This window comes from Anoplopoma fimbria, chromosome 8 (assembly GCF_027596085.1).
Source record: "Anoplopoma fimbria isolate UVic2021 breed Golden Eagle Sablefish chromosome 8, Afim_UVic_2022, whole genome shotgun sequence".
NCBI classification, from domain to species: domain Eukaryota; kingdom Metazoa; phylum Chordata; class Actinopteri; order Perciformes; family Anoplopomatidae; genus Anoplopoma; species Anoplopoma fimbria.
Window position 1 is genome coordinate 27,149,718 of NC_072456.1, and position 16,113 is coordinate 27,165,830.

Below are 16,113 nucleotides of genomic sequence, written 5' to 3' on the forward strand. Positions count from 1 at the left end.
CCAGTACAATACCTGATTTCATGCAGCCTTATGAGTGTGCACATAAAGAATGAAATAAAATATGCATATATAGAAAGGGTTTATTGCCAAGTATAGTTGCACATAGAAGGAATCTGGCTTCCTGATTGATGCATGACAATAAACACATGATTTAAAATAAAACCAGAAGATCAATTCTACAAAATAAGATCCAATAAATAATAAAAGTCCTCCTCATAAAGGCACTTTTTGTCAGTTATAAAGCAACTGAGTTCTATTTATTTATTTAAGTAGTCATAAAGCAGCTAATTATATATTTTGTTTACATGGTATGCTTTTATTTGTATCGCCTTTGTAAACCTGTATATTATTGATAACCTGATATGCCATTGTCCCTAATTTTACATTATTATAATTATTTATTTTGTCATTTGTTTTGTTTTCTCCTTAGGTTGAAGCTAAGATGCATGGTGTGTGGTTTACTACAGTACTGTATCTACAGTGACTTTTTTACATGGTATGCTTTTATTTGTATCGCCTTTGTAACTTTTTTAACTGACAAAAAGTGCCTTTATGAGGAGGACTTTTATTCATTATTGGATCTTATTTTGTAGAATTGATCTTTTGGTTTTATTTTAAATCATGTGTTTATTGTCATGCATCAATCAGGAAGCCAGATTCCTTCTATGTGCAACTATACTTGGCAATAAACCCTTTCTGATTCTGACAAGTTTAAATGTATGCATATTTTATTTTATTCTTTATGTGCTCACACATAAGGCACTTTTTGTCAGTTACAAAGCAGCTGAGATGCATGGTGTGTGGTGTTGCTGCAGCTCTGTATCTACAGGGAAACAGACCCGGATGAGACGACAGTAAAGGTAGCTTCTGGTTACAAACTTTGGACCAATCAGAGCGCCGCTTTTCTTTCCTGCAGCAGAAGCAACAGAAGTTCAACCTGGAGCCGCTTCCCGAGGAAAAACCAAACTTATTATCTGCTTTTTTTAGTTTTATGCTCACTCCCTGGCTCTGACACGACCAGGCTGTCATTAGGAGAGACATTTCTAAATGTGATGACAATGCTGGGTATGTACGTGCCAGACAGATTCTCCCTGCAAGCCTCAAAGGTCCAGTATGGGATCGGTCTGTACACGGCGAGACGCGTGAAAAAGGTTTGTGTTTTGTGCCTGGGCTGCTGTGTAACTCTTGTGTCTTTGTCCTGAGCTCTTCTCATGGCTTGTAGATAGGTTGTTTCTGCTCAAAGTGTCCGAGAAGAGAGCCTGGACCCCGGGCTGCTGTGACGTGATGTGCCACGTAGGCTTCCTCCACGACGCAACAATGTATCCAGAGAGAGAGACATGCAACAATGTATCCAGAGAGAGAGACATGCAACAATGTATCCAGAGAGAGAGACATGCAACAATGTATCCAGAGAGAGAGACATGCAACATGCAACAATGTATCCAGAGGAGACATGCAACAATGTATCCAGAGAGAGAGACATGCAACAATGTATCCAGAGAGAGAGACATGCAACAATGTATCCAGAGAGAGAGACATGCAACAATGTATCCAGAGAGAGAGAGACATGCAACAATGTATCCAGAGAGAGAGCAACAATGTATCAACAATGTATCCAGAGAGAGAGACATGCAACAATGTATCCAGAGAGAGAGACATGCAACAATGTATCCAGAGAGAGAGAGACATGCAACAATGTATCCAGAGAGAGAGACATGCAACAATGTATCCAGAGAGAAACAATGTATCCAGAGAGAGAGCAACAATGTATCCACATGCAACAATGTATCCAGAGAGAGAGAGACATGCAACAATGTATCCAGAGAGAGAGACATGCAACAATGTATCCAGAGAGAGAGAGACATGCAACAATGTATCCAGAGAGAGAGACATGCAGCTGCACGACGCAACAATGTAGCCCACAGACTAATGTTGCATCCCAAGCTTTCTTATTTCAACCTCTTTTCACAAAGCTGCAGACTTTTCCCTCCCTGCTGCTGTCAGACATGTGGGGGACGTGTCAGGAGGATGCATGGCTGGTCCTGGATCAGCAGTGACGTGTTGTTGTTGTTGTTGTTGTGTTTGTGGATGTGGATGTGGAAACATGCAGGTTGAGGATGAACATGAATGCAACATGAGAGACATGGTTTGACCACGCCCTCCTCTCCCTGGATGTCTCACTCTTCAGGGAGGTGAAGAGTATAAAAGTACAGAACCAGGCAGAAGTTTGGACACGCCTTCTCATTCAATGGTTTGAAGAATGTAAAATATGAAACATATTCTGGTTTGTTGAGCTTTTGTTTGTTTACCACATATAAATTGAATTGAATTGAATGAGAAGGTGTGTCCAAACTTTTGACTAGTACTGTACAGTATTTTACTACAACTTACTGTAAACTTACAGTCAAATGTTTTTTCAGTGTACTTTTACTAACATATTGAGTACTTCTTCCACCATAGAGGGAGACATGTGAGTACACCACTACTCCACTACTGTACAGTACCAGTCAAAAGTTTGGACACACCTTCTCATTCAATGGTTTTTCTTTATTTTTATTTTTAAACATCCAAACTATGGAAACATATGGAATTATGTGGTAAACAAACAAATGCTCAACAAACCAGAATATGTTTTATATTTTACATTCTTCAAAGTAGTTGAATGAGAAGGTGTGTCCAAACTTTTGACTGGTACTGTATATTAGTACTGTTTATATATATATTATATTATTTATTATTTTATTATATATGTTTTACTATTATATATGTTTTATTATATATTATATTATTTATATTATATTATATATATATATATACAGTACCAGTCAAAAGTTTGGACACACCTTCTCATTCAATGGTTTTTTTATTTTTATTTTTATTTTTTCTACATTGTAGATTAATATTGAAGACATCAGAACTATGAAGGAACACATATGGAATTATGTGGTAAACAAACAAATGATCAACAAACCAGAATATGTTTTATATTTTACATTCTTCAAAGTAGACATTCTGTTTAACAACAGGACTAGCTAGCTATCCGTCAATGTCATTGTCCCCAAATTAATATCACTAACAAAAAAATATTGTTTAGCATGTGCGAGCTAGATTGAAAGACAATAACATGGCGTACTGTTGTACAGTATATACAGTACCAGTCAAAAGTTTGTTCACACCTTCTCATTCAACTACTTTGAAGAATGTAAAATATAAAACATATTCTGGTTTGTTGAGCATTTGTTTGTTTACCACATAATTCCATATGTGTTCCTTCATAGTTTGGATGTCTTCAATATTAATCTACAATGTAGAAAAGAATAAAAATAAAGAAAAACCATTGAATGAGAAGGTGTGTCCAAACTTTTGACTGGTACTGTACAGTAGTGGAGTAGTGGTGTACTCACATGTACTCAATATGTTAGTAAAAGTACACTGAAAAAACATTTGACTGTAAGTTTACAGTAAGTTGTAGTAAAATGACAGCTGTGACTTCACAGTTACTGAGACAAATCACTGATGTAGTAGTATGTTGCTGTCATATTACTGCGTTGAACTGTGTTTTTCTTACTGTAAATTGTAGTAAAGTGACAGCTGTTACTTCACAGGCAGTTTGCCGACAAATCACTGTGATGTAGTAGTATTTTGCTGTAGTATTACTACATTGAACTGTGATTTTACAGTAAAGAATTGTAGAACTACAGTATAGTAATCCCACAAAGTTTTACAAAGCTCAAACACAAACTGTACTAGCTCCCCCCTACATTGATTTCACAAAAATATCATTACAATACTGTGAAAATATCACAGTTAAAGCCTGTAAAGTGATAATAGTGTAATTTATTGTGAAATATTACAGTTAAATCTCGTGAAACTCTGGAAATGATTCACAGTGCAGTAATACAACAGTTTAGAAATACTCTTGTATGAAGTCCTGCAACCAAAACTTTACTCAAATAAAACTACTAAAGTATTAGAATCAAAATATACTACAAGTAAAAGTAGTCAGAATGCAGAATAGCCAATTTGATTTTAGAATTTGATATTATCTGATTGGAATTATTGATGCATTAATGTGTTCATCACTTTAGTGTTGCAGTCAAGTCTTCTCATAACCCATAATTATACTTCATGATGTGTTTGTCATTTATATTTTGTGTTAATAATCTAAATATTGTGGAGTTGAATGATGTTTTAATATAATTAATCTCGGATGTATGTTTGTTTTCACATCATGTTTGACTAATGATCCCTCTGTTTGTCTTAAAGGGAGAAAAGTTCGGGCCGTTCGCAGGTGAGAAGAAGCTTCCAGGTGAGCTGGAGGAAAGCTCGGACACCCGGCTCATGTGGGAGGTAAATACAGACAAACACACACACGTTTATGTTACATTTCTACACATTTAAAGGGTTAACCTTTGAAACCAAATGTGGAATTAGTCCCTCGTAGGAGACTTTATGTTGTTTGTAGTTAAACACTTCCAACACACCTGTGAAAGCCGTATTAAATACATTAAATACTCGTGTTGCATTCAGGCACCAAAAAACACACATTACCTTTATCATAGGACAGCTGTGAGAGAAAGATACATCTGCTTTCTGCAATAAAGAGAACATTTAATTAAACTGCAGATCAATTAACCACACGGCTGACTTAAAGGGACTCTCATCTCGTGTTGTGGGAGAAGCCATTGATGGAAACCACTGAAAATACAACGCTGTGATGTATTTATCTGTAGCTGCCACATTGGGAGGTGTTCGTATGTAAAACCAGCACTCTTTGAAGACGAACCGACAAGAGAAGAAGAAGAAGAAGAAGACTCAGTTGTTATTGTTTCTTTTTCTCCTCCAGGTCCGTGGCAGTAAAGGAGATGTTCTGTATATTCTGGATGCTAGTAATCCGCGCTACGCCAACTGGCTGCGGTTCGTCCACCAGGCGCCTTCACAGGAGCAGAAGAACCTGGCAGCCATACAGGTAGATTATCTCGCAGTGGACCATGAATCATAAAGAGCTTCTGCAGACGATGCACATCAGTCAGGACGGGCGTCTTTTAAATGTGGATGTAAAGAGACCTCTAAAAGACATATTTTAGTAGAAAATATTTGAATTTAGCTACATTTTCTTCAGTCGAACAGGGTAACTTATAGATATCACCATGAAACCTTTCCAAATGAGTGCTTACATTAAGGTAATTACTTTTTGTATTACAAGTTTTCAGAATTTTGATGCTTAAATATGCAAATTAGGCAGTATCTTATTAAATATGTGCACATTTTCATACATTTCCAGAACATAAACATGAACATTGGATAAAGCCAGGTTCAAAATTCTTGTTTCATGTTGTTGACATATTAGAGTCAAAGGTTTCACTTCACCAGTTGATTACTGACACTAAGATGATTGTTTTTTTGTATTATAAGTTTTCAGAAATGTTATGTTTAAATATGCAAATGAGGCATTATCTAATGGTAACTTTTGGTGAATTTAGGAGAAATATACAGACGCAAATACACAAAGTAGTAAAATAAACAACTATAATGTGTATTTGAGACCTATAGAACTTCATAGCAAGATTTGAAAAGTTTCTTTCAGTAGCACAGGTCAAAAATGGAAGCGTTTTGTTGTGTTTTCATTCTGTAATACGTCACAGTTTAGCTTCACAGATGAGATAAAATCTGAATCAGTCACAGTACGATGATCAGTGTCGAGGGAGTGAACATTAACATCTGACTGGATCTGGAAAATGTCACCTCCTGCTCTCTTGTGCAAAAGATAAATCCGATTGTTGTTGAGGGGGATGAAGAGGAGATGAACATTTCAGGTCTAAGGTCCAAGTTCCTGCCATTAATACTGCGGTGCCTAAAGTGATTGGTTGTTTAAAGGTCATCATGTGTGTTGAGGCTCTGCGTTCCATCAACAGTGACATTTATTGTGCAGCTTTCCTCTTCTTAATCGTTATTTATGTATATGTAGAATCCCACAGTTAAAACAAAATGACTATTTGATTTTATTAGCGTGACCTTTAAGGACGAGGAAGTTAATGGCAACATTTTTAAGCGTTTTTAGCTTTTGACCTGCGGCCTCAGTCAGGCTTAACAGACCGTCGTCTGGGTTTAACGAGTTCAACCTCCAGCTCTTCAGCGTGCATCTCCATGAACGCTTGTAGCGCTATTTTCCTGTCAGCTGTGTTCTCCTCACAATTTTCAGGTGCATTCCACAGTAATTCCACAGTTAAAGGTTAACCATCACAGTGTGAAATAAAGTTTTACTGACGATCGTAATCTGACTATATTCTGTAAAATATGAGATCAGGACTTCATTTATGCTTTTCTAGTCTCTGATCTCTGATAATGTTACATTGTAAACAACCAATCTGTGTTTAAACCAACAGGAGAGCTAGTAACGTTAGCAGCACCGCTAACGGCTCACAAACGGAGGTTTGTGAGCCGTAGTTTGAAGGAGATGTTTTCACATTAATATAAAGTTGATATTAGAGATGAATTATGAGCTGTGTAACACTAGCTCTAAGATTATAATACATCATTAAAACTAATAATGACTAGATTTGTTTTAATCCATAAAAATACAACATTTTATTTCCTTATCATTTGAATTCTGTGTTTTTATAAAGAAAGAAAACATACATTACTATAACAAAGCAAAAGGATAACGTTCATCATTTTTGGTGGGTTACTGACTTCAGAGTGATTTTTGGGACAGTGGCAAAAAAAAAGGATCTGGATCCTTGTAGACCAGCTGCTATAATCAAACAGCAAAGGGATCTGTATCTGCCAATATGGATCATCAATGATTGTCAATTAGTATCGACAGACAAAAACCGTGATCAGGGATCTAATAGTTCTATTTGATCCCTTTTTCCTTTTTGATGATCCGATCTGTGATCTCAATTTCTCAAATTGACTCACTGTCAATCCCTGAACCACATTTTCATCTCTTAGGATGGAGAGAACATCTTTTATCTGGCCGTGGACGACATCGAGACGGACACAGAGCTCCTGATTGGCTACCTGGACAGTGACATGGAGGAAGAGGAGGAGGAGGAAGAGGAGGAGGTCATCAGGGATGACGACGAAAACAGTAAAGACGCTAAGCACCTTGTTGAAATGGGTACAGTGGAATTATGTAAACTAGATAATTAATTCATCTTCTGCATTTCAAAGAAATACAGACTCACTGTGTGTGTGTGTGTGTGTGTGTTATTGTGTGTGTGTGTGTGTGTGGTTCCTCCACATCCCTACAGAACTGGTCATAAAGAAGGAGGACCACCCCTGCTTGCTGTGTGAGAGCAGCTTCCCCAGTGAGGAGATCCTGGCCGCCCACCTCCAGAGTCTGCACCAGAGGCCCAGCACGGAGGAGAAGGAGTTCAAATGCAAGAACTGTGGCAAGAAGTTCCCCGTCAAACAGGCTCTGCAGCGCCAGTGGGTTCTCCGTTCCGTCACTAAACCGGTTCTCATGTAGTTTTACTTTACGTTGAAATGTGCTAACAGGTAATCTGCAGAAATCTTAAAAAGTATTAAGCCAGTTCGGCAGCGATTTAGGTTATTTAAAGGTTTTCATTTCTTAAATTTAATTCATTTAGAGTGAGTTTTATGCTGGTTCCACAGCATTTTTATGAGAACGTCTCTCATGTCTGTCCGTTCAATGTGGAGCTGGAGCCAGCAGCTGGTTATCTTAGCTTAGCACAAAGACTGGAAACAGGGGGGAACTGCTAGCCTGGCTCTGTCAGATGGTAACAAAATGAATATACAAGCACATCTACAGCTCACTGATTAAAGCTAGGGTTGGTTATCTTGAGAAAGATTAAAAAAAATCCACAAATATAACAAAAAATATATATATTTTAAGAAGATTATGAAACCTAGCTTTACCATGTTATATATTGTTTGTTTAATTCTCCCTGCACTTTTGTGGTCACCATTATACCAAGAAACAGCCCAGCTCGTAAAAAACAAAACGCCTACAAAAACCTACAAATTGTAGTTTTTACACTACCTCCTGTTTCCGATCTTCATGCTAAGCTAAGATAACCTTTTTGTTTACAGATTAAAGCTAGCTGTTTCCCCCTGTTAGCAGTCTTAATGCTAAACTAAAATAACCTTTTGTACAGATTAAAGCTAGCTCCTACCACCTGTTTCCAGTCATTATGCTAAGCTAGGCTAACCGTCTCCTGGCTGTAGCTTTATATTTAACTCTCCGCAAGAATACATTTATTTCCCCCAATTTGAACTGTTCCTTTTAATTCGATTTAATTAGCTAATTTAATTTATAATGAATTAAGATGAATGAATACTTCCTCAACATTAGTCGGTACATTTTTTGGGTAAAACCTGATAATTATCCTACTTTATTAATTTAATTTCCTTTAATGTGCCTCATATGTTTTTATTTTGAATCCTCCTCCAGTGTTTTGCATTGTTCTGAATCACTGGACCCATCAGGAGACTCCAAAGCTCACCAGTGCTCCCTCTGCCACAGCACCTTCAGCTCAATATCCAGGTAACTAACAAAAACAATGTACACTATCAATTTATTTCCTTTGACGCACATGTTATATGACGCTTCTTCTTCTTCTTCTTCTTCTTCTTCTTCTTCTTCTTCTTCTTCTTCTTCTTCTTCTGCGTCCTGCTTGTGTGCAGCTATGAACAGCACAAGGAGGCCTGTAGAGGAGACGCCCGGTTCATCTGTAAAGCGGAGAGCTGTGGAAAAAGATTCAAGAGCAAGGACGCTCTGAAGAAGCACAAAGGAAACGTTCACACAGGTTCGTCTCTCTCTCTGTGTGGGATTGTCTCGCATGCATTCTCCCTTTTCTATTTCTCTTTTTCTCAAACGTCATGTGATGAAGTTAATCGTCCATCAGCAGCCTCGGCACTCAAGGAACTGCAGTCACAGTGCTTGACCTGGATCAGTTAGAATCTCCGCCATGTCGAGACGCATCTCTAATTACTTGCGCTACATAATTGCTGACCTGCGTGTTCTGGGGCGGCTCACTCCTTCAGATAATTGGACTTTCACAGCTATTTATTATGGGATGTAGGGCAGCGACGCCTCACACCAGAATCAAGAATCAACCCCGAGAGTGAGACTTGTTCATCTCAGAGGCTCATGATCCGGCCCTTTATGTTCTACCAATGTGGTCAGGACGAGGGTGTGTGAGTGTGTGAGTGTGTGAGTGTGTGTGTGTGTGTGTGTGTGTGTGTGTGTGTGTGTGTGTGTGTGTGTGTGTGTGTGTGTGTGTGTGTGTGTGTGTGTGTGTGTGTGTGTGTGTGTGTGGGCGAGGGAGGAAGTGGATCAGACTCCTCAGATGTGGGTCATGCGATTCAGTTTTGAGATAAGTGGACCAAAATGGTGGGATGATGAGAGGAGTTGAGTGTCCAATAAAAACTTTTGGTAACTCTTTTATGAGTTTAATGATTTATTATATTTTATAATCTGCTTTCAGCACTTTGAAATTATAGTTATGAGAACTCGTAAAAATCCATAATAATGAATTATTATAAAGCAATTCAAATGATTTAAAGGTCAAGTATGACACCTCATAATTATTTTGTTTCAATGATCATATTGTATTATAATTCACACATGATCTTTTATTATAATAAAATATATTTACTGTTAACTTAGGGGTTGTGTTTGCTTTAAAGTGAAAAGAATATTATTAATTTTATGCAAGAACAAAATGTTGTACAATTAACTGTTACTTTACTTATAATGCATTATAAAAATATAATGTATTACAACCATGGGAATATAATGCACTATGATACTTGCAACAAAAACATTTCATTGAGTGACCATATATGATAAAGTATTATGATACTGAACTTATAATTCTTTATAAAATGCTTCAAAATGTGTTACTATTATTGTTATAAAGCATTACGAATATTATAATATAATTATACCACCGACATTTCCAACTTTTTTTTGCGTAATACTTTACGCCACTTCGTTACCAGGAAACAGTCGCACTTAACTTTAGGCACAAAACCACATACTTAGGTTTATGAAAAACATCATGGTTGGGCTTAAAATAATTACCTAAATTTATTAAAATACATTAGGAAACAACGTAACTGGAAAACACGTAACTAACATAACCTAAATAAAAAAACAAAACACTCTGGTATACGATCTCAGACAGCATTATACTGGTTTAAAGTCCTGTGTTTGTTTGATCAGCCCTCCACATTTTGTACATCACTTCTGCATATAGATTCACATAAATTTGTTTAAATTGCACTGCATGGTGTTCAAATGACACGCATAAAGCAAGAAGAGCAATCCTATTGGACGCTAAATGATTGTTATGTAATTTAATAAGTTTATTTATGAGAACAGGCTGAATTATACAACGCTAAAATCAGATTATAGAACATTATAAGTAAGTTTCTGATGCATTATAGACCTGGTGCTACCACTCCTTTTCTTCCTGTTGCTGTGTGATGATTGTGTTGAAATTGTTGTCATGATTGCCCACTTTGTTATTTTTTCCATCAGTCCTGCAGGTCATTTCTCATCCAGTTCTCTTTCTTTCCTTTATAGGGAGTTCTCGTCGGAAACTCACATGCACCATATGCAACAGAAAATGTTCCTCCTCTCTGAACCTACAGGAACACAGAAAGGTGAGGCGTTGCATTAAAGACCAGTACGACAGCAACCAGACACTTTGCATCCGAGCTCAGAGGATTCACTCCGATCCATTTTCAAAATGACGTCTCTTTTCTTGCTGTACGATGAAATCCATCACTCTCTAACCTCTCGTCTCTGCTTCCCGAGCGTCTGAGGTCACTTTCCCCGGTTACTCCCTCTCCACATGACGCTTTCTTTATGATCAAGTTGTTGCGAATACATTCGGGGTGACACAGAGCAGAGAGGTGGTTTCTCTTTCACTAGCTCATCTTGTGAAATCCAAGAGTCTGTGTTGGCAGACAATAAGGTCTTAACCTCGGCGTTATTGACGGATCACAGATCTGTTTAAATATTATTCTAACACGTATTCATACAAATAGATGTTTAAGTCGCTGCTGCATATCTCCAGTTTCATATTTAGTCATTTAGACATCTATCTTTAGTGGATAGAGCTCTCCAGGTTACACTATTTTGTGCACAAAATAGGCTAATACATGCTACCTTGAAAGCCTTTAAAGTTTGTGAATTTGATTTTGTACAAGAATACAAAATTTAAATTCTTCTACATCTAATGATAAAAGTTAAACTGGGGATGAACTGATACTGAACCATATGGCTGGATCAGGTATCGTTCATAATGGGGTTGGTCTGTTCAGTTAAATTCTATGTTTATAAACTATAAACATGATATACTGGAAATTTTAATTCCTGTTTAAGTTTTGACTTATTTGTTGCTGCATTAAAAAGGTTTACACTTTTTTACACAGAGTTGCTGGTGTACGATACATTATTTTAATCATAAATAACAATTCAGTAAATTTTTATCCATGTATTTATTTGTTACATCGTATTTTAGAAACTCCAATGTCTGGCGTTTAATTTGTCTTAAATTATGGCATGTTTGCTCCTTTAATTTGAGGGAATTTGACCTTGAAAATCTTTGAAAAGTCCTTAAATCAGATTTTTAAGAAGGTATAGGAACCCTTAAAGTAACGTGCATTAAATTTACGTGCAATTAATATAATTTGCAAAAGAATAGATAGAAATATATGAAATCTGGTGTAGAAAGGTCCAAGATGTGCTGGTTTTTATTGTGATTCAGATAAACGTGTATATCTATAGAGAGCTGTTTTTTTCCCGTTGTGGATTAATCACATGTTGTCGTTTTCTGGTTAAGGTCAGGTCGACGATGTTTTCTTAAACGAATCATCTTATTGGTTGTCATTCCTTAACGCATTAATTATTCCTGCTTATGATCGTGAACCTTTAATTTTCTCTCATCATCATCTATCATCCAGATTAACCAACACACCCTTATTCATCACCAAACCTCCTCCAAACTGTGTAAAGTCACGTGGAACATGTGACTTAGTTCTGCAGCGCATCGTTTAACCCACTTCACCCGTCTATGAGTCAGTGTTCTCCAGCTTCAGACCTCGGGGGGGCATTTTTTAAAAATAGTCCTATGTCATATTCCCATGTGACCTCTTCATTATGTAGCTCATGATGCCAGAAGTGATTTGCACATTTAGATTGGCATTACATCTTATTTTAATTCCAGTAGCACATTTAATAAAGTTGCTCAGAATACCGGAGTCCTACTTAAACACATTGTTATAATAAATATGTCACATATTGTATTCTTACAGCTCCCATTGAAGACTTTTCTCGATGAGGAGCAATCAAAACTTCCCGTAATGACTCGTTGGCTCTGAAGCAGCTTAAATCTGCCATTATCATCATTGTTTAGCTGAACAAGCGTTTGCAGTGGCGGCTGTGACGAGAGGAGCTGCTCGGCATTAGCATACGCTCTTGTAGCCGCACGGAGGGGAGCAATTTAATGTGCAATTATCGGAGCGTTGCTCTGAAGCAGAGAGAGGATTGGAACTTTTCATCACTTTAATTGCTTTTCTGTCAGAAGACATCAGTCTAATGAAAACGGACAAGATTTAGTTTCTGTTGACCGTCAACTTTCACGTGATCTTTGCCCCTAAGTTAAAATAAAAAAAGAAGATCAGCAAGTAGAAACTTTAACTTTTACTTTTCTCTTTTAGGTTCATGAAATACTCGACTGCCACGCCTGTGACAAGAAGTTCATATCCACAAACCAGCTGAAACGTCACATGATCACACACTCGGGTAAGCTGAAGGTTCATTGAACGCATCGCCTCTTTAACCGTCCTCTCTCCTGAACCCCAATGCGTCTGTTTTTTGATGCAGAGAAGCGGCCGTACACCTGTGAGATCTGCAGCCGCTCCTTTAAACGCCTGGACCAGGTGACGGCTCACAAGATCATCCACAGCGAGGACAAACCGTACAAATGTAAGCTGTGCGGGAAAGAGTTCGCCCACCGCAACGTCTACAAGAATCACAAGAAGGTGAGCAGATGTCACACGTTGACCCTCTGAACCCTAAAACCATCCGGCAGGGCATGAAAAGCATGCTACTTTAAATGATCGCCAAAACTACGCCCTAAATCACAGCTAGAACCTTTAAAAAACGACATTATTGTCAGATTTTTATCTCTTCGACGGTCTTTGAACAAATCATGTGAGACGAACAAAACTTAAAATTGTGATATTTCATCAGAAACGCTTTATTCTAAAGTCTCATTAAAATGTTGCCCCGATTAAACGGTTTTCTTTAACCGCCTTCTGTAAAAAACATTAAATTCTGAGCTCCTCAGACCAACTATGAAGCCATGATTGATTCTTCTGAGACCAACAGTCATGTGACAGAAATTCCGTGAAACTTCAACTGAACTGCTTCTGAACACAGAGCGGAGAGGAGAGGCTGTAAGAAGAGGTTGTAAAATGTAAATAGTTCAACATATATAACATGTAGAGCCTTCATTTTTGTTTCCAACACTGGTAGCACTTGTGAACACTTGGAGAAATGTTATATAGATTCCACTGTTTTTCTAAAATAAATTGCCTTTTTTTTCCTTTTAATGATACAAGTCATTATAACAATGTTTGAGTTCTCTCTACTTCTAGTCATGACTGTTATGTTTCCATAGAAGTAAAGGACTTTTATATTACAGTTAAAATCAAGGGCACAGAGAGAAATATGTGACGGGAGTGAAAGAAATGAATGGCCCAAAATTGTTGAGATTTGGACTACATACAATTGAATATGTAGGAGATATCGATTGAAAGGCTTTTCATCGCTGTAATCAATCAGGGTCTCGTTGGTGGCTGGTTTCTGTGGGGTCTCTGGCCTTACCCCCCCCAGGTCCCCCATGTTTACTTTTGGGATTGAGGTGTCACTCAGATAGACAAGTCGGGCACAGAGAAGTGGGGGGGAGAAAGAAAAACCAGAAGCACTTTGAACTCAAAGCCTCTTAAGCTGCTCGTCTTCATCGAGTCAACAAACCCAAAGCCTCCGTCGTGATCCCCTCACATCCATTTAAGAAGCTTCATCAACATTCACCGCTGACTCATCATAAACACGCCTCCTCTCTCTGCAGACCCACTCCGAGGAGAGACCCTTCCAGTGTGAGGAGTGCAAGGCTCTGTTCAGAACGCCCTTCTCTCTGCAGCGGCACCTACTCATCCACAACAGTAAGTATGACCACGCCCACAATGAAGAGCAGAGGTGGGATTTGTCAAAGTATTTTCAGAGGACAGCTACTTTGTGCGTCCATGTAGTGACGTAGTCATTGTGAAGTCACCCATTGGTTTGTGGACTTGAGTTTAGTGATTTTGCTGTCGCCATCTTGGCTTTTTTGCAACCAGTGAACAGGAAGTGACCATATATGGACTGAGGAGGAGTGACGTAGAGACGCCGTATACGTCTCTGGTGTCGACCTGTCAATCAGTGTGTAGCCCCGCCCTAAAGCATCCCCTGCTTTATGGTCTGTTTGACTCTAAATGGAGCATCATTTACTAAATGAACATCATGCTGTATTGAAGAAGACTTGAAACTAGAGATTGAGACCATAAACTCATGTTTACAATGTTTACTGAGGGAATAAATCAAGAGAGAAGTAGAGTCATTTTCTCATAGACTTCTATACAACCAGAGGAGTCGCCCCCTGATGGACAGTAGAGAGAATGCAGCTTTTAAGGCACTTCCGTTTTGGGCAGAACCGGAAGTTATGTGCTTCTAACTAGTCGTGGCTTCTTTTTTGCAAAGTAACAGTACTATTACTGAAGTAGAGTACTCTCTGATGAATACATAAACCCTTGTAGATCTACAACGATGTTTTGTGTCTTGCTGTTGCAGCACTACAAATGTATTTCAAAGGGAATGCCAGATCAACTTATGTTATTATGATGTTTTAAACCTCGAAAGTGTTTTTCGAGGAGAAACTACCTTGGGAGATATTATTTCATCCCTCCTGTAGTTTGATCATAATATCTAGAGTTACATCCCTCCTCATATCTCATAGGAGCATAATGCTAAAAGGTAAAACCGGCCAACTCCTCCGTACCCCTGTGGATATCTCCATTAATATTAGACGTCATAACTTTATCAAACATCTCACTGGAGAGCGTTCAGGTCGCCGCTTTGGCCCAAATAAAGAGACTTTCCGTGGAAGCTTTGGCAGATGCAGCTCTGCTCCTCGTTCTGAGCCGGATAACAAAGAGATTGTAAAGCTGAAGGCATTTCCTGCCGCTGTCTCAAGAGGCCGGTCGTGTAACACCGAGACCCGTATCAGGTTCTAGACAGTATGTGGGGCGGCCGGATCCAGCGTTTGGATTTCACTGCAGGTGAGAGAAAAGACGCTGAATAAATGTGTCCGTCTTTGTGAGGCGGTGTCAGGAAGATCCACTCACAATGAGGAAAAGATGTTGAAGCATTTTCAGCTGAAATCAGTTTTTTTTACAAACTCAATGAGCCTCATGGGAGAACATTTCCTAATGCAGTCATAATTGTCTCCAACTTTTTTTCTGTGAAGTTTGGTAGTACGAGTGTTCAACAAACACAAAAAATGAACTGGACAAACTTGCTGTAAATTGCTTGTTTCAATTATCAAATGCCACCTGTTCAGGAGGAGTTGCATGGCTGTGAGTTTTGATTATTTGCATAATCTGTACCATCAAATTACCATTAAAAAATAAATAAATTTATAATCGCTTTTAGTGTTGAAAAATACATTTTTTATAAATAAAGCGTTTTCTGACGGGGAACTGGAGCCATTATATCGCTCTCTCTCAAAAACACACGACTCTATTGACAAAAACAATACATTTACCTCCCAGAAGAAAAAAAACCCAACTCCTAATCTAGGTTATTTCCAAATTTTATTATTTTTTTCAAATAATTTGATTAACTTTAGTATCAAAAACTTGCCTGAAAATTGTCGATTTACTTATCGATTGTATAGCCCCTATACAATCTTTTTTATTTCTCAGTGGTTACCAAGATAGGTGTCATGAATAATCTGGAGTTTTGCCCACAACCTAAATCTTGTTTTGATGAAATGATGTGTTTGATTCTTTTTTGCTGATCGGACCAGTAAG

The 16,113-nt window shown here is 38.1% G+C and overlaps 1 protein-coding gene across 1 annotated transcript in view; it reads left to right on the forward strand.

The window, feature by feature from the left end:
• Window positions 1–911: 911 nt before the first annotated feature.
• Window positions 912–16,113, forward strand: part of prdm5 (PR domain containing 5) — a 45,001-nt gene continuing 29,799 nt past the window's right edge. The window contains exons 1-11 of the mRNA XM_054603378.1: window positions 912–1,151; window positions 4,267–4,350; window positions 4,847–4,969; window positions 6,955–7,123; window positions 7,257–7,434; window positions 8,420–8,512; window positions 8,653–8,774; window positions 10,559–10,638; window positions 12,700–12,784; window positions 12,866–13,023; window positions 14,115–14,208. Of these exons, the coding sequence (XP_054459353.1) occupies window positions 1,053–1,151; window positions 4,267–4,350; window positions 4,847–4,969; window positions 6,955–7,123; window positions 7,257–7,434; window positions 8,420–8,512; window positions 8,653–8,774; window positions 10,559–10,638; window positions 12,700–12,784; window positions 12,866–13,023; window positions 14,115–14,208 (1,285 nt within the window). The 5' untranslated portion in view covers window positions 912–1,052. The remainder of the gene's footprint in view (window positions 1,152–4,266; window positions 4,351–4,846; window positions 4,970–6,954; window positions 7,124–7,256; window positions 7,435–8,419; window positions 8,513–8,652; window positions 8,775–10,558; window positions 10,639–12,699; window positions 12,785–12,865; window positions 13,024–14,114; window positions 14,209–16,113) is intronic.